At 32.0% G+C, this 18096-nt stretch overlaps 4 protein-coding genes across 7 annotated transcripts; 2 read left to right on the forward strand and 2 right to left on the reverse strand.

Moving 5' to 3' along the window:
* Positions 1-13: 13 nt before the first annotated feature.
* Positions 14-5566, forward strand: LOC100646153 (odorant receptor 13a). Of its 4 annotated transcripts, XM_012313185.3 has the most exons (11): positions 14-160; positions 275-1464; positions 1708-2012; positions 2812-2934; positions 3163-3280; positions 3348-3609; positions 3673-3837; positions 3929-4019; positions 4585-4721; positions 4798-4930; positions 5005-5566. In XM_012313185.3, the coding sequence occupies exons 4-11, from the start codon at positions 2878-2880 to the stop codon at positions 5053-5055; spliced, it is 1014 nt and encodes a 337-aa protein (XP_012168575.2). In that variant the 5' UTR covers positions 14-160; positions 275-1464; positions 1708-2012; positions 2812-2877; the 3' UTR covers positions 5056-5566. The 4 variants fall into 4 exon arrangements, with proteins under 4 accessions (XP_012168575.2, XP_048266506.1, XP_048266507.1 ...); XM_048410549.1 differs by having other exon boundaries at positions 16-160; positions 4798-5566; XM_048410550.1 differs by lacking the exon at positions 1708-2012 and having other exon boundaries at positions 16-160; positions 4798-5566.
* On the reverse strand, positions 5110-8904 carry LOC100651691 (nuclear cap-binding protein subunit 1). The gene is made up of 11 exons (XM_003398679.4): positions 8662-8904; positions 8080-8548; positions 7510-8004; positions 7247-7418; positions 6971-7176; positions 6781-6884; positions 6470-6705; positions 6219-6397; positions 5889-6144; positions 5707-5820; positions 5110-5624 (listed from the first exon to the last, which is right to left on the reverse strand). Exons 1-11 carry the CDS (start codon positions 8699-8701, stop codon positions 5511-5513), a joined length of 2385 nt encoding a protein of 794 aa, XP_003398727.1. The 5' UTR covers positions 8702-8904; the 3' UTR covers positions 5110-5510.
* A 132-nt stretch (positions 8905-9036) lies between these two features.
* On the forward strand, positions 9037-12751 carry LOC100642815 (26S proteasome non-ATPase regulatory subunit 2). Its single transcript, XM_003398688.4, has 4 exons — positions 9037-9250; positions 9424-10151; positions 10220-11790; positions 11869-12751. Exons 1-4 carry the CDS (start codon positions 9173-9175, stop codon positions 12168-12170), a joined length of 2679 nt encoding a protein of 892 aa, XP_003398736.3. The 5' UTR covers positions 9037-9172; the 3' UTR covers positions 12171-12751.
* On the reverse strand, positions 12678-17884 carry LOC100650451 (VWFA and cache domain-containing protein 1). The gene is made up of 8 exons (XM_003398670.4): positions 16926-17884; positions 16496-16861; positions 16247-16423; positions 15706-16175; positions 15445-15646; positions 15114-15360; positions 14011-15044; positions 12678-13942 (listed from the first exon to the last, which is right to left on the reverse strand). Exons 1-8 carry the CDS (start codon positions 17398-17400, stop codon positions 13410-13412), a joined length of 3504 nt encoding a protein of 1167 aa, XP_003398718.4. The 5' UTR covers positions 17401-17884; the 3' UTR covers positions 12678-13409.
* Positions 17885-18096: the final 212 nt, after the last annotated feature.

Genomic DNA, 18096 nt, shown 5'->3' on the forward strand with positions numbered 1-18096 from the left:
GTTGAGTATCAATTAATAAAATGAAATTGTTTAAGGAAATTCACGTTCAGATTCACGTTCTTCATAAATGACTTCCTGTATCCTATCGAGTTATTCGTCGGACAGAAATAAACAATTTTGCAGAAAACTATACAAACTACTTTGATTGATATACGGAATGGTAAATAATTATAATAATTTTACATTATCGTCAATTGTCTGAGTTCGAAGCAACAGAATGCTCTATTAAATGATCCATGAATACCATTAATTAAGGCTTAAAATCTATTTGCAGTTGTGTTTAAAGTTGAACCTGAGATTTTGTGAAAAAGATTTTGTGCAAGAATAGGATTTAGCCTTACAAGTGTCATGCCGTATAGTTCGACTATCACGAATGTCTTATTTATCATTTTAACAACTTCTTTTCTAAAATTAATGCAACACCGATCATCAAACAGTTGTCTTTAAACAAGGGGAGATCTGCTCGACATTATATGCGAAATATAATTTTTGTTTAATATTTTTTGTAACATACTGGTACTTACTCACTCTGATTAAGCGATATCTTTTAAAATATAAGTTATCCCATGTTCTCAGATAAGTAAATTGATAGAATCGTGCGGAATAGATTATGACACCATGATATACAATGTACGCATGTTAACTGAGTGCAAATACTGTAAAATCTTATCAATTAGTTAAAAATGATATAATTAAATACTTACATACTTCTCTTCATCGATTATGTATCGACAATTGCAGTAATTTCTTTTCTTTTAACAGGACACACAGACAATCTCATCGTACTTCACTGTTCTATCCTCGACAATTTAAAAAACAATAATTGTTATTGTACTTACTTCGATGCTATCAGTATCGAAGTGTTACTGAAGTTAACCATCTCCGAATAATTGTATCCTTTACAAAACAGCAGAATTCCCATAAATTTTGGGAATGGTGAATTACCATTATGCAAGACCTGCTTAATTATGGATTTCTAGATTATTGGAAGAAAATGTATTTCCATCAATTCATCATTCTGTGATACCAATATCGTTTGATATTCCTCATCCATCTTTAATGAATTTTGCGTCTATTACTTTTCCCCCTTCGGATTTATCGAAGCATGTTAAGGCATGTAATTATACCAAGATCTAACTTTTAAAATTTCAGCTGTAGTGAAACTTATAAAAATGTATAGACGTTACCGGCGTTCGTTATGATTATCGTCATCGCCTTACATAGTATTCTCGCAGTAACATGACTCTCTTGTTTACAGTTATAAGATAAAGAATTAGATTCGTCGGTACGTTTAGATAATTAAATTATAAATTGGATTAACACTGCATAGTTAGAAAAGCATTAAATTTATCGTATAATTCCGGCAATTTTTATATACTGGTTCGATCCAGTACTAAATATTATATTAACAATGGATTTTTGCTATCATAAACGTATAGTGCAAATTCACACGTACGTAGATATGTAAGTAGATATGATTTACAATGATTTGGCATGGAATATAGTGAATTTCTTGAATCATTGATAAAAATGCAACACAATCTTACATAATATCCTATCGTGTATTATTACCACTAAATATCTTTTTAAACACGAATTTCGTGCTATTGTTCTTTTTACAATTTCATCCTATCATTTGAGCAAAGCATCATTCTAGGCTTTTGTTCTAGTAACATCAATTTATTTATACATAATTCGTATCTTTAGGATTACCTCGGCTATGAAGAGAGAGACGCAGAATGAGTAAACGATGCCTTGCGTTAACATTTTCGATAGAGTACTCTGAAACGGCCATACTCCGATGATGGATAAAAAACGCTTGCTCAATCGAAAGCCAGGCTGCTCGAAGAAATTCATGCCGATTATCGTCGCGTTTCTTTCATTTCTTCGACTCATTATTGAAGCTAAGAGACGAAGACATAGTATAATATACCGTGACGATGACGAGTAATAAAAAGTCGAACGAAACACAAGGAAAATCGACGAAGATTTGCTTGTTAAATTATTAACAAGTTAGTCAATTATTTAAACAGTCACAACGTCCGTCTTCGTACATTCGTTAAATAAAAAAAGACGAGATTTTTACGTTCTTTAAAAGCTTCCCCTCGAGGTTTTATTCCTTTAATGTTAAAATGATAGATTCGTAGAATGATAGCTAATTAAAGAATATTAGTACTTCTTCTTTTCCTTTTATCATTTTACACAGAACGCTCTATCTAATAAGCGAAACGGTCGACTGTTACTAAACGTTCTGATAAAAGTAGACTATAGAAAATTGATTCTCCGTATTAGAACGATTTTCATTTTATAGCAAGTTTTAATAAACCCTTTGCGCGGAGAACTTCTTCGATGTGTTCGATGTGCAGTAGACAAAATTGCCAGTGTGATGTGTAAACTAGTTTTATTCTTATGCGTCGACATTTTTAAAGCATATAACATCTTTTCCACGTATTCTCTTTCTTTTTTATATTATAAGATATCCTACAATTATAATTACAAATAAAAAATGTGATATAGAAATTATTTAATTGTCCCTCTCGAAGTATGTGCAGAGTACTTCATTGAATGAACGATCACGAAAAATGTCTGAATCTCGTATGATCGATTGGCAACAAATTAAACGAATAATTCCGTGCGCATAATGAATTATTTATGTATCAGTGAAAATTTTAATTGTTATAGTAGAATGTGATAATTTGGCATGGAATAGATTTTTGTACTTTTCTCAAGCACCAGTATCTTGAATAAGCTTTTATTTATTTGCTTTTGTGATTCAATATTTCATTTCTTATTTTTTTGTTTTTGTTCTAGAGTAGAGGATTATCCAATGAGTGGAATGTCAACAAGAATAGTAGAATCGAATGCATACCACCGTTGATGACGATCTCTTTCTGCTTGTCGTCGCATTTGAACCTAATTTTTAACAAGGAGAAGGTACCGTCTCTTGCCTCGTTTGCTCTACGAATATTCAGAATTGAAAACGGTTAATTAATTTAATTCTATCTCAATCTTTATTAAGGAATAATATTCTCAAGATTAAAGCAACGTGTTTTTCGTTGCAGTTAACTTTCAAAAATATATTTGCAGAGAAATTTCTGCATTCTAGAATAAACTCTTCTTGATTTTTATTAAATGATCTTTTCTTGTTTTCTTTTATTACAGGTCAAAGATGTACTCCTGTTCATTAAAAATGATCATAATTATTACATGAATCGGCCAGAAAATAAGATTCTTCAATTTTATACCGCGCAAGGAAACAAAGTTGTATTATGTTATCTCAGTAAGTGCATTAGTTCAAAATGAAGAGAAATTGTTTTCATCGACTTTAAAGGCATTTTCTATTTTAGCGTACATTTGTTCAACAGTTTTGGCTTTCTTAATGATATCAACCATATCACTAGTAACTGATCTCATTGTACCTTCGAATCATTCCAAAGAGATAAGTTTACCAGTCATAGCCGATTATGGCGTGGATACACAACAATATTTTTATTATGTGTTCATATGTATATGTATAACAGTATTCATAATAGGTGTAGTAATTTTTACTACGTATAGCGCTTACATGTTATACGTCCAACATGCCTGTGCTTTGTTTGCAATTGTGAGGTAAAATTCATCTCTATCGATTCAAATATTCCGCGATATTTGATCTCAAAAATTTGTTTACAGCTATCAATTAAGAACTATGCACATTTTGGATACAAGTAGCTTGATAAACCTAAAGGATCGTCATTTACTCGAAAAGTATAAAAATGTCGAATTATCACAGGAAGAAAAGGAGAAGATTTTTAGAAAACTATTACTTTGTATAAAAGAACATAAAAATGCAATAAGGTCGATAGTTTATTGTTAATGTACAGTCATTGCTTATTTCGTTTGTGCGAGAAATTAATCCATTTCTTTTTTTTCTTTTTTGTTTTTGTAGATACTCAAATCTCTTGGAATCATTGTTTACTAAATTTATATTAACTCAGATATTTTTTCACATTATCTGTCTTAGCATTGGTGGAGTTGGAGTAAGTATTGTATTTTTACATGCAACTATAATCTATCCCACAAGACTGTACTGGCAATATCTACGAAAATTGATATTTAATGAGGGAGTGATTATTACGCTTTGGCTTATAATATTTTATCATAGCTTGTATTATTGAAAAGCATAGGGCTATTCGAAATGAATGCTGTATATGTTAAGCGATTTGAAGCGGTATTTTGCTGGACTGTCCATTCGTCACTTGACGCAAATTCCATATAAAATGTTTGATCTATTATAAAACACAAATTGGAAGAAAAACATATTTTGAAATTAAGCACTTTAATAGATCGCGTTCAAAAAATATGGAAGTCATTGCCTGTACCGTACACCGAAGAATTAATAGAAAGTATGCTGAAACATTGTCAAACTGTAATCAATAATGGAGGAGATTGGATTCGTTAGTATTTTAAATGTACTTTCGATTCATATAAAATTTTTTACAAATATATCAATAGAAATATCGCCAGTACGCTGTTGTAAATTAGAAAATTCTTCCTTAATTCTATATAATAAGAAATAATAGCGAAATGATTTGCTATTTTTAGATTGTCTTGAATTTAGGTAATACGGACGAAATAACGCGATTTGGATCACTTGCATTGGTACAAGTTATACATATATTCATTCTTTGCCTTCCTGGACAAAGATTATTAAATCATAGTGAAGAAGTGTATGTCGCGACGTAAGAATATTTTATATTTCTTTGATGTTTTTCAACTTTTACATTCCAACGGTTAATTGATAACCAATTACTTTAGATGTGAGATAGTGTGGTATATGCTTCCTAAAAAGTTTCATAATTTATATATGTTTTTAATCGCAAGGACAATGATATTCAGCAAAATAACAGCTTTCAAAATAGCGGTCATGTCAATGGAAACGTTTCTCGCGGTAAAAATTTCTTATTGTAACTCTTTAGATAATCGTAAAAGTATACGTAATTTTATTATTATTTATATTTTCAGATTATTCAAACCACAATGAGTTACTTTACTATGTTATTATCGACTATATAAACTTAAATGAAAAATGAATATATCTTAGTTATTTAATAGAAACTATCAGTATAATATATTTTGTTCTTTGTATTTTTATTTACAATACATACTATCACGTATAATGAAATAATGAATTCTATCATTTATACTGCAATGCCTTGTTGAAAAGAAATACGCTTAAAGCTGGATAAATATATTTACATCACGCGTAATAACGCATTCAGCATTTACACATAATGTTATATTATATATTACATGATATTATGCTGTCCTGAAAATCAAATAATTTGTCACAGAATATATTGAAATATAAAAATTTCCTCTTTTTAGTTCTAATTTGCTAATTGCGTTATGAAAAATCACAATGTGTCTAACAATGATTATATAAAATATTCAAAAGTTGGAAATTAGACTCCTAACTTTTTGATAACATAAAATACATTTAACATAACGATTACTGTAGAAAATGACCTTCATGCTCGTAGAGAAACGAACTGATGGAAAACATCCAAGATATGCGGATCCAGATCTGGTGTAAAAAGTAAAGTTTCTAATGTCGACGAATACTTTTGAACCTGCTCATGATGCTGTTAATAAGAGAAAAAACAATTAACATTATGTGCAAACAAAAGAATACATTTTATTTTTATCATTTGATAAAAAGCTTACGGTTAGGAACACTTGCTGCAGTCTGCCTATGGTCCATTTGTACCAGTGAGTATTATAATCTATACCGTCAGTATCACAGCGTCCTAAATGTTCCGATAGAATCATTATAAAACGCTGAAAAAAGATATTAGTGAATATTTTTTTTATTTCTATAATAGTAATAATAAGATAATTATATGTACCTGGAAAATGATAAGGAACAAATTTTTCTGATCTGCTTGAGCTGTTTCCAGCTTTTCCTCCATTCTTTCTACAACATCTTCTGAAGGTTTTTCCCTATTCCTGTCTTTATTATTATCTTCATCTTCTGACGATGAACCTGACCTACTTTCTGCTCTTCTCAACTTCTCGCGAGCTTCCGCTAATTCTGTGCTTAACTTTGTTACATGTTTGTTTTTCTTTCGGATTGTTAAATGAAGAATTTCCCAAATATATAATCTATAAAGACGATATGGTAAATATAAATTTTGTTTAATGTTTTGAAACAGTATTGTTTATAAAATTATACATACTTGGTAAATTCTGACACCATTTCTTTAGAAAATATCCAATTTGCTATTGCACTACATTCAATAATACCAGTTTTCAAAAATTTATCAGTCAAGACTACCATCATTTGATAGTGATTCTTCCACAATGCATACATATTTCTTAAAATGCATATTTGAGCTTCTTCAGTTTCAGCAAGAACCTGAAAATACAAACTTATTACATCTGTAATTATTTTTGTCAGATTATAAATATTTTTTATTCAAAATCTTACTTGAAAGACATAATGAAATTTTCCTATTGCCGCGAAACTGTGACTAAAACTTTTTGAACCTAAATTCAATAATGTTTGTACAAAAACATCAATTTTTAAAGGATTGAAATTATTTGTTTCTTCATTTTCTCTAGGACCTGGTAACGTATTTAATACGTTGAGAACTTCTTCTGGAGTACATTTACGTCTTATAGAAACGACCAATTCATGAGCTGCTGCTGTGCCGGGAAGTGAACCTATAGAACAATTTTTTTTAGATAGGATTTTTATCTATTATCTATAAATAATATTATTAAAAAATTTGTATTTACTGGCACCCTCTGAAGTATATTTATAAATAGGCTCTGGAGGCGCTGGAATTAAGTCAGCGTACGATCCTGGCATCATATCCCGTATTCTTTGGTAATATGATAATCTAAGTATAAATTATAAATAAAATATTATTTTTGTGAACTTATTTATATCATTAAAACGTTTCCATGATTAATTTAACATATATACCGTAAAGCTTTTAGAAGTACTTCTCGAATAAATTTTGGCCGAGGATGTTCTGGATCGCGTTGCAAACAAGAATCCCAATCTTCCCAGGACCAACGAAACTGAAAATTGCTTAAATGATACGCGAACCACCATACGAAACGATCAAAAGCAGTAGCGGCCATACTGTCTATGCGCCGGAATAAAATTTCCGTTGCTTGTGCCAAAACCTACATCAACGTAAAGCAAAAGTACTGATAAATATTTGAATTTATAATATAATGATGCTTATCATTTTACCTGTGGCATTGTTGATGGTTGTAATTTGCAAAGTTCAATTAAAATCGACCCATAACATATTTCTAAATGCTTTGGAGCTGGTAGTCTAAACAATTCACCAAATATTACTTCCACTATACAATAATCCAATGGTATTTTTGCTTTATATGGAAAGTTCAATAGTTGGGCTGCACTGTAATTCATTATATGCGAATATTTAATTACAGAACAGAAATATATAAAAAAAAAAAAAAAAGAACTAGATAGAGATAGGAAATATGTACCAATCTTTTCTTTCAAAGAAATAGTTGTTGATAATTTGTTTTAAATGTTCCTCTATAAGAAATCGTTCAATAGCATGGCTTCCAGGTAATAATGGTCCTTCAGCTGGGCAATCTGTGTAATCAAACATGCGGAAAACTACTGTTGGTAGCGGATAGGAATAAGATTCATGATGCGGCGGTGGCATTATAGTAGGTAAATTGTGTTGCAATGCTTCGCATAATATTGAGTCAAACGCAAGATATGGTCTAGGAATATGTTTTTCTGCCCAATTGTCTTGCCTAAGTTTTCTGACTTGAGCCCATAAGCAATCTAAATATTCTTCCTGAGGGTGAGGTGTATCACTTGACCATACTCTTAATGCTGCTTGATGCTTTTTACTTCTTTTATTTAAAAATATTTCTATTGTAACCATCAAATGGTCTAGCTCTTGTTCCTTCTTTTCATATAATTCTCTTCCTACCCATGGTAATGTTGATAATACAGCATAGACATACCTATAATAAATGATAATAAATTAATATATTTTGTTACACTCATCCACAAAATCACATAGAATATATTTTACATACCAATCTCGTCTTACTTGAGGTACACCATCTTCATTAGCAGCATCTAACATATTGTCAAACAATTGCATTAATGATCCACAAGATAAAACATGACAGTTTACTAAATCAGCTAGAAATCTTAATGAATATCTAGCTACATCCCATTTACAAGCTTTCAATGCGTCTTTAAAGTTCTTTACCATGTAGTCAACAAATTCACCACCAAAATTAAAGTTCTTTGCATTCAACAACCCAACAAGAGTGGTATAAATTGTACATTTCTCTGGCATCCTAATTGCACATTCAGTCAGAATCCTAAGTATTTTGCTGCGAAATAGTCCAAGATCAGCTTCTAATACTGAAGCTAGACCTTCAAGGTTGCTTTCTAAGGATGATGTAGATTTTTCTCCTACTCTCAGGATGAGAGATTCAAGTCGATCTTCAATCTCTTGATTCTCTGATACCCTCCTACGTTTCTTATACGCTCGTTCTATAAAATTTGCATAAAAATAGAATACTTCCTCATGAGTATAAAAAAGTAATTTTTTCAATACGTACAATTTTAAATTTTTTAATGGTTAAATAAGAAAAACGAAAACGTACCGTATCCATCTTCCTCTTCATGTACTCTTCTGCGACTCATTTTTTACAAAAAATTGAATATATCGTGTTAATCAGTCGTAACGTTTACAACGTGATTTATTTCAACACGATTATATTTTACACAATTATACTGTAACTATAAATTATCATTGGATAACTAACTCTTCAATTTTCCACATTCAATCCACAGATAGTCGCAAAGCGAAGCGTTACACAAAATATACCTTTAAACACAAAGTGATACATAGATTACTATATTTCTTATACATTCACAGTATTAATTGTGCACTGTACAGTCGTGGAAGCCGCACGCCCATCTGGTGGAGGATCTGGAAACCTTCGTCAGAAATGCAGAAGTTGATGTTATAATTCTATCACATCTCTAACCTATGATGAATAGTGGTGACTCGCAAATAGGGTCTACATTTATTCTAACCTACGCTCCAATTAGGGTCGAAGGGTGGATTGAGTTTTATATTTTGCAATCATTTTAAGTGATAATTGAAACAAAATGCCTGAAAGCGTGAAAGTGGAGTCAAAAACAAACAAAGAAGTCAGAAGCGGAAAAGAGGAAGATAAAAATGAATTGGTGAGTTGTAGTTTTTGTTGCAGGATTATTTCAAAATAACATTTTCAACAGTAGAAAATACGAAAAGTAAAAAAGAACGTATCTGATTTTATTATAAATTTAAATAAAATTCACACTATATAAAAAAATGTAACTTTAATATTATAACATTTATTTACTCTAATATTTTTTAGTCTGAAGAGGACAAACTTTTGCAAGAAGAGTTAACTCACCTTGTTGAACGTTTGCAAGATCCTAATACAAGTTTATATTATCCAGCTTTAGAGTCTCTACGTAACCATATCCGTGCATCCACAACATCAATGACTAGTGTTCCAAAACCTCTTAAATTTATGAGACCTCATTATGATACTATGAAATCTATTTATGAAAAGATAACAGACATAAAATGTAAGGAACTATGTTCTGACGTCATTTCTGTCCTTGCTATGACTATGGGTGAAGGTAGAGAATGTCTTAAGTATAGACTTACTGGGTCCGCTATAGCCATTGGAGAATGGGGACATGAATATGTTAGGCATCTATCAGGAGAATTAGCTGGTGAATGGGATGAGCCAACAGACAATGCAGAAGCTATTAGTAAAAAACTAATAGCTCTGGTACATGAAATTGTACCTTATAACATGGCCCATAATGCTGAAACAGAAGCTTGTGATCTGCTAATGGAAATTGAAAGGCTAGATCTATTGGAGCAATATGTAGACGAAAGTGCATATCAAAGAGTTTGTTTATATTTAACAAGCTGTGTACCATATGTAGCAGATCCAGAAAATAGTACTCTGCTTCATGCTGCTGCCAAATTATATAGAAAGTTTGGCCAGTACCCTCAGGCTGTTAGGCTGGCAATGCAGCTGAATGATTTACCACTTATTGAAGATATATTTACAAACTGCACTGATCTGTAAGTTAAGATGCTATTAAAATAAATATTTTTAAAAAAATTGTATTAATATATACTATTGTTTTTAGTTCTGTCCAAAAGCAACTAGCATTTATGCTAGGTAGACAGCAAATTTTCTTGGAACTTCCAGAATCTACTCCAGAATATGATGATCTAGTTGAAATCATGTCCAATTCTTTGTTGAATTACCATTTCCTTAATCTTGCGCGTGAATTAGACATAATGGAGCCAAAAACACCAGAAGATGTATACAAGTCACATTTAGAAAATTCTAGATCTCCATTTGGGGGTGGTCAAGTAGATTCAGCAAGACAAAATCTTGCTGCAAGCTTCGTTAATGGTTTTGTCAATGCAGCTTTTGGTCAAGATAAACTATTGGTTGAAGATGGGAATAAATGGTTGTATAAGAATAAAGAACATGGAATGCTCAGTGCAACAGCATCCCTTGGTCTTGTACTATTATGGGACGTTGATGGTGGTTTGACACCGATAGACAAGTATCTTTATTCTTCTGAAGATTATATCAAATCTGGTGCTCTATTAGCTTGCGGTCTGGTCAACTGCCGCGTAAGAATTGAATGCGATCCTGCATTAGCACTTTTATCTGATTATGTATTACACAGCAGTAACACAATGCGTATTGGCGCAATTGTTGGTCTTGGATTGGCATATGCGGGTTCGAATCGGGAAGCTGTTTATGGTCTTTTAATTCCTGTACTTAGCGATCCCAAGTCTAGTTGGGAAGTCATAGGCGTGGCAGGTCTTGCTCTAGGAATGGTAGCAGTAGGTTCTTGCAATGCTTACGTTACAACAACGATAATGCACGCCCTCATGGAGAAGTCAGAAGCAGATTTAAAAGACACGTACGCACGATTTCTACCTTTAGGCCTCGGATTATGCTTTTTAGGGAAACAAGAAGCGGCAGAAGCTATAATAGCAGCCCTAGAAATAGTACCTGAACCTTTCAAATCAATGTCCACGACTTTAGTAGAAGTGTGCGCATACGCCGGTACCGGAAATGTTTTGAAGATCCAACATCTATTGCATATTTGTTCTGAACATTACGAACCATCCAACGAAAAGGAAGACAAGAGCGATCGTAAAGATAAAGATAAGAAAGAAGAAAAAAAGGAGGACAAAGCAAAGGACCTCAGCTCAAGACAAGCAATTGCTGTGCTTGGCATTGCTTTAATTGCCATGGGAGAAGAAATTGGTGCTGAGATGGCGTACAGAACATTTGGTCATTTATTGCGTTATTGCGAGCCTGTTATAAGGCGATCCGTTCCACTCGCACTTGGACTCATATCAGTCTCCAATCCAAAACTGAATATACTCGATACATTATCTAAATTCTCCCATGATAGTGATCCGGAAGTAGCGCATAATGCAATTTTCGCAATGGGTTTGGTCGGAGCTGGAACAAACAACGCAAGATTGGCTGCAATGTTAAGGCAGCTTGCTCAATTCCATGCGAAAGATCCTAACAATTTATTCATGGTACGCATCGCACAAGGTTTGACGCATCTTGGTAAAGGAACTTTGACATTATCTCCATATCACAGTGATAGACAAGTATTAAGTCCTGTAGCACTTGCTGGACTTTTAGCTACCTTAATTGGTTTCCTTGACGTAAAAAACAGTAAGTATTTCAATCTTTTTTAAATATTGTAATTATTTAAGATGTATTAAATAACTATGACTCTATTTTTGTTTTCAGTCATTCTAGGTCGATCTCATTATTTGTTGTACACGCTAGCAGTTGCAATGCAACCGAGGATGTTAGTAACATTTGATGAAAAGTTAAATCCTTTAGCTGTACCAGTAAGGGTAGGTCTTGCTGTAGACGTTGTGGGTCAAGCGGGAAAACCCAAAACGATTACAGGATTCCAAACACATACAACTCCTGTTTTACTAGCATATGGTGAAAGAGCAGAACTTGCAACTGAAGAATATATACCTTTAACACCCATCATGGAAGGTTTCGTAATTTTAAGGAAGAATCCAGACTTTATACCTTAACTATAAAGCAATTACATGGAAAAAATATTTTATATAAGTTCTAGTATAACATATAATGAAAACTATTGCGTGTATACTGTTGATTTTTTTGGTATATAATTCATAATTTAAATAGATCTAAAGTAATCAAATTACCGAGGATTTATTTTTTACGAGTCACTGAAACACTTAAACAATGAATAAACAAACAGTTTTGATAATTTTTGTATTTTTACTTATCATAATAATAAAATTACATTTTTTAACAGCAATTATATACTTTAATAATTAAAATACTGATCAACATGTAAAGTACTCAAAAACTAATTGTTCTACATTTACAAGTTATAAAAATAGTAAAACCTGCGTTTATAATAAACTATGTGTATTGGCAAGATCAAGTGATAAGTAGTCAGTCACGTATATACGTATAAAATGTAAATATCTAAGGGATTAGCTCTTAGCCATAAAAGTTTGTTTCATTATGCTTAAAAAGGTCACTGTACACTTTTTCCAAAAGTACTATCATGTATAAAAATGTATATATATTTTATGCTTACGCGAATTTATATCTACCAATAAATTCTATTAAAAATCTTAAACTACGTAGCTTACATTACACAGTATGTAAATAGCTAATTTGTGATGTTGTTTTCTAAAAAATGTATACAATGAAAACGAACTATGGAGTAAGATATCTTGCTATTACATTAAGATATACATATATCTGCTATATGTATCAATTTTGATAGATCAAGACACCTCAGTTACATAGTTCGTTTCCGATTTATATAAAAAATATATGATTATTTTAAGTAATATTCGAACACATTTACATTTGCTGCATTATTCTTAACTATAAAAACAAAAAAAAACAGTATCATTGCTAGTTGTGATAACAGCCAATAATCATATACGATTTCATTATTGAATTAAGTATGATTTATCCGAATGAAATAATATTATTACTAATTGAAAATAATACTAATAGACATGCACGTCTATATATCACTATATAACTTGTATAATCCTAATATTTATAAAAAGAACTTATAAAAAATCATAAACTCTTTTCAAAATTAACCCTTATTACTCCTTTGGAGTAGAATGCTGGCTTGCATTTGTCAGTTGGAGATATAAGGGTTGAGGTGTGTTTTTTACATTATGTTTTATAACATTGATTTCAATCAAACGAAGTTTTACTGTTTTCAAGGAACAATACCTGAATAAAAATTTCCAGGTTATTGTTTGTTATAGATGTTAACAAAAATTTGCTTCCATATTGCAATGAACCGTGACTGGCGCTAAAACATGATAAGGGGACCCTAAATTTGTTGTTGGAGAGGGAAGACAAGTGGACTGTCTTTTCAGATCGGGTTCAGTATTACTACCAACTACTAATAGCGGTTCAGCAAATGTTTGTTGTTCAGAATCGTCGTGAGGTGTCATTGTACTATATCCATGATCACTATCACCACCGGGTGGTTTTCTATAATTTGTGGAAACCTTATATGGCGAAATGGGCGCTATACCATCCCTTATCAGGGAATCTAAATTGTTTTTTGTTTGCTCTAACTCCATAGGTTCTGCATCACCCTCTAAATGCGTCATACGCAGCATATCGGGTGATGTATGTATATGTAAACACTGATGTTCTACACCAGACTGAACAGATCGAAGTCTATAACAAAATAACAATATCCCTAGTATCAAAAGAAATGCTAGTATTCCACCAGCTACAGACCCAACTGATGGCCAGTCGCGTGCTGCAATTTCTTCTGTTGACTGAGAATCTGAAAGGAATTATATTTTGTAAGAGAAAAAAATATGCAAAATTATATATTAAAAATACAGTACTTACTGTACGTGCCATCACTAAGTGGCATAAAAAGTCCAAGAATACCTCTAAAACATACGGACATATCGCTACAAAATGGTGCTTGCAATGGCGTTTCTCCATCATTGTCTATATGACACCATTGGCAACCTACAATTCCGAGACACTCATTTTCTCCTTTGAATATCTTACAGTCAATGGACGGACACGTTTTCAAATTCGTAGATTGTATCCAGGACATCTGCGAATTCCCTCCTTGTTCGTATGGTACCGGACAGGATTCGAGGTTCATTTCATTTATAGTATACTCCGCACAATTAGAGTAATATAATGCGCATTCACAAGGACATTCGCATTCGGTTTGTTCCATTCTTTTGCAGTTTAAACATGAGTGATCCATAGTACTGCATGGGCAAAATGCTCTTAATAAATTACAAGTCACATTAACTACTCCTAAAAATACATTAGTTCCTGGTACAGCTGCTACTTGGTATTTGACGCAATGTTCGCCGTGTACTATGTTTGTAAGAACCTCATCGAGTGAAGTATTAAACTGGTAATACCTTTGTACAGTACCATCTAAGTAATTTGCACAAGCTTTTTTTTTAACGAAAAGCTCGTGATTTAATATGTCATTTGCAACCAATAATTCCTTGTGAGTCAAATGTTGCTGCTCGATTTTACCAGTTGGTTCTAATAATGCTGGATGTGAGACTAAATATCCTTTATCGTCCATTAGGAAACATTTCACCGTCGAATTATTACAAAATGGGAACATTTCTTTCAGAAGTCTTGAAATAAAGCCTAATGATACATCCATAGATACAACTGCAATAGCATCATCCTTTGTAGTTGATTCCGAATTACGATGAACTGTGTGACTTAGAGTAACAACATATCCAGAACTACCAACACCCAAATATGGAGGTGTGAAAACTAATTTTCCAGAATGCTCCAGTGCTTTTCCATACCACATTCTTCTCTTAGGATCAAAACCAGAATCGAGCATAATTCCTGGATATATCTCTAATACGCCACTTACGACTCCAACGATATATCTATAACAAAATTAAATAAAAATCCTAATTCTTTTAAAATCTCGTTCTATATAATAGTATAAAATGTACCTTCTTATTATAAATTTATTTAAAGCGCTTTCTATATGCCTGCCTTTAAAGTATCCCAACATTTGAGTCAACATAGCTACATCTGGTCTGACAGATTGATATAAACCAGGATTAGCTAGTAATCCTGTTAAGTCCTTTAGATATGCCATGTAACTCTGCATTGTTACAACGGTTCCAGTTTCTAATAATTTAAGTTGCTCTATTGGGGACTGGAAACACCATGGAGAAAGATAGACCACTCCTGTTGCTAAATCATAAATACATATATTCTTCTATACAAATGTTAGATAAGTTTTTTATTTCTTCAAATTATTAAAATTCATTAACTCACACAAGGACAAAAGCTTGTTGTGATAAGTACATAGAATGCTTTCATCGGCGATACTATGCATTAAAAGATCCAGACGATGATGCAAAATATTCATTGACAATGTTGGTACTAATTTTGCGACAGGTAATACGCTTTCATTAGTTGCCGATACTAAGCATACTATTAAATCCATGTACGTCAAATGCTTCCACCGATACCACTTCTGAAATGTAAAAACTAAATCAATATGAGTTTTACGTATATTTATATATGCCGATGTACCTTTTTCCCTAATTGTGTTTTCACGTTTATAACACCCTCGTATTCTTCAATCATTGTTCTTACAGTTTCAGAACTAATATTTTCTATGTGATGTAAATTAACTTTGAGGGGTTGATCTAGCATCGTTTCCATTCGTGGGAAATCTTTGTGAATCCAAACTATACCCTTATTATCAAACAGTATAGCATATGCATGCATACCAGCATTAAAATATGTTATATCATCAAGGAAATTTCGTAATTTAATATCTAAAGATATTAGTGCTTTATTTGTAATGTGCCCAATAGACAATGTCATTGTTTTACTATATAAATCAAAGTATGGATCAGATAAATAATAATCTTTCTTATGTTCCTCAGAACATTTTAAATCAGAAAACAGCTTTGATACTTCAAAACCGAGTATATTTTGTGTTGGAAGAGTTAGAATGCTATCATTGTAATCCTTAGTGTTTGAATGTGATTCTTGATCTGTAAAAAAATGATTACGTTAATAATATATTACAAACAACTCATGCACGTAATTACATAATTAAACTCACCTGAAAGAATTAATATTGTTCTTATATAGCCACTTACTTTCTCTGCAGAAATCATGTTTCTTATCTTTTTTATGTGTGAAGTGGGCTTAAGTGTATTAGTCAAATGTATAAACACTATTTCACCCTTTACATTCTGTAATAACTTATTAAGATCAAATTCAATTGTGTCATTTGTTTCTAAAATTGGGACAAAAAATTTCTATAAATAATGATAAATAGGAAATATGACAGATAAAAAGATAATTGTACCTATTCTTGTTAAACTATGAATATAACGTGCTAATTGAAACTTATTAACATCTGTAGCTTTTAATAAACCATCTTTGCAATGAATGGAAGTATTAGTAGAAAGGCCAATAACATTAACATAATCTGTGTGAGATAACATGTCAATTATTGTCTCTGCAGTTATTTGAGCTAGAGTAAGATCTCCTTCAGACATAAACACAGCATGCTCAAGCAATAACAGCACATTTTTTTTTGGACAATACTGAGACAACAAAAGAGGCCCAATATTATGTCCTGCACTAGATGGACCACACATGGTGACCGGATACATAAAAGGCAACAAATGTAAGTTTTTCCATTCTTGATTTTTTAAATGAAGTGCCAATTCTAAAATACATAAAATCACATTAGATTGGAATTTATAAATTCTAAATGAACTTATCTTACATACTTTGTGCAATTTGTGAGCAAAAATCTGCCAATCCATTTGATAACAATTCTAGTCCATTCATAGATTCAAAATAATCAAACTGATTTTCGTTCTTTGCCAAAATAGGTTCTATAATATTATAGCTCTGCTTCACAAGCTTTGCATAGGATAATAGTTTGTTGTTTAATTTATCCACTAATAAGCTCAGTCTCATGTTCAAGCTATTCGAGACATTCATGAACTCCATTTCATCGAGCATTCTTTGGAACGGCTTCAAACCGAGTTCGGCATCAGTAATAGAACGAAACTCGTTCGACAGTCGAACTACAATATCTCGTAAACAGGTACCATTAAGCGGTTCCGCGTTTACTTGCTTCCGTAGGGTCTTTCCAAATTGACATTTTGCATTTACGCTCGTACTTTCATCGGCTGAACTATGCATGTTTACAAACACTGTTACTAGAAATCCTAGCTGTAATATCCTCTTGACAATCATTCTGTCAAGTTATAAAATTCGATATCACATAGAAAACTAGAATGCACTGTGTGTCGGTGACATCGATACCTTGGAATTTACTTAAAATTGTGGATTGATATTAATAACCACAATATTCAATCAACAATAATTAATTTGAGCAAATGAACGTATGAACGACCATCCTGTTCTTTAGCTTACACCTGTTAGCTTGTAACCTGCAAAAATTCGTTATACCGCCATAACGACGCGGTCACCGCAAACAAGGTTGACAAGTGCGCAACTGGAAATATTACTTTCTTAGCCCTATCACTTTCTAAATGAAATCTAACCGATCTGTCCTTAGTGTTATATGAATATATCTTGTGGTTTTAGAAGCCCGGGATTAATTTTTTCTTCAATGTTCTACTTCATGATTTTCTTCGTTTTTACACTTCGTATATAAAACCGTACTTGAACCACGAGTAATTTTCGAGAAAATGCACTATATAATATAAATCATATATATTTACAATACAAAATGTATATAACAAAAATATTTATTATATGTGTATTTTGTATTACAATTTAAATTAATGTATCATATAATATATTAATTTATATAGTATGATATAATATGTAATTAAGAAAAAAAGTTGAAATTTTACACAATAAAAGATTTGAATAATACATCGAAAACAGAGTTATCGAATTTGAATAAAAATTATGATTTAAATA

This window comes from Bombus terrestris, chromosome 11 (genome assembly GCF_910591885.1).
Source record: "Bombus terrestris chromosome 11, iyBomTerr1.2, whole genome shotgun sequence".
NCBI classification, from domain to species: Eukaryota; Metazoa; Arthropoda; class Insecta; order Hymenoptera; family Apidae; genus Bombus; species Bombus terrestris.

Coding starts and splice junctions, on each gene's coding strand:
- LOC100642815 (XM_003398688.4), top strand. CDS start 9,173: ATGCCTGAAAGCGTGAAAGTGGAGTCAAAAACAAACAAAGAAGTCAGA. Junction 9,251..9,423: donor AGGAAGATAAAAATGAATTG/GTGAGTTGTAGT, acceptor AATATTTTTTAG/TCTGAAGAGGACAAACTTTT. Junction 11,791..11,868: donor TTTCCTTGACGTAAAAAACA/GTAAGTATTTCA, acceptor TTTTGTTTTCAG/TCATTCTAGGTCGATCTCAT.
- LOC100651691 (XM_003398679.4), bottom strand. CDS start 8,701: ATGAGTCGCAGAAGAGTACATGAAGAGGAAGATGGATACG. Junction 6,885..6,970: donor GTACTTCTAAAAGCTTTACG/GTATATATGTTA, acceptor ATTTATACTTAG/ATTATCATATTACCAAAGAA. Junction 5,625..5,706: donor TGCAGCAAGTGTTCCTAACC/GTAAGCTTTTTA, acceptor TCTTATTAACAG/CATCATGAGCAGGTTCAAAA.
- LOC100646153 (XM_048410549.1), top strand. CDS start 2,878: ATGACGATCTCTTTCTGCTTGTCGTCGCATTTGAACCTAATTTTTAAC. Junction 2,935..3,162: donor TAATTTTTAACAAGGAGAAG/GTACCGTCTCTT, acceptor CTTTTATTACAG/GTCAAAGATGTACTCCTGTT. Junction 4,020..4,584: donor TTAGCATTGGTGGAGTTGGA/GTAAGTATTGTA, acceptor TGCTATTTTTAG/ATTGTCTTGAATTTAGGTAA.
- LOC100650451 (XM_003398670.4), bottom strand. CDS start 17,400: ATGATTGTCAAGAGGATATTACAGCTAGGATTTCTAGTAACAGTGTTT. Junction 16,862..16,925: donor TTGCTCACAAATTGCACAAA/GTATGTAAGATA, acceptor TATGTATTTTAG/AATTGGCACTTCATTTAAAA. Junction 15,647..15,705: donor AAACACAATTAGGGAAAAAG/GTACATCGGCAT, acceptor TTTACATTTCAG/AAGTGGTATCGGTGGAAGCA.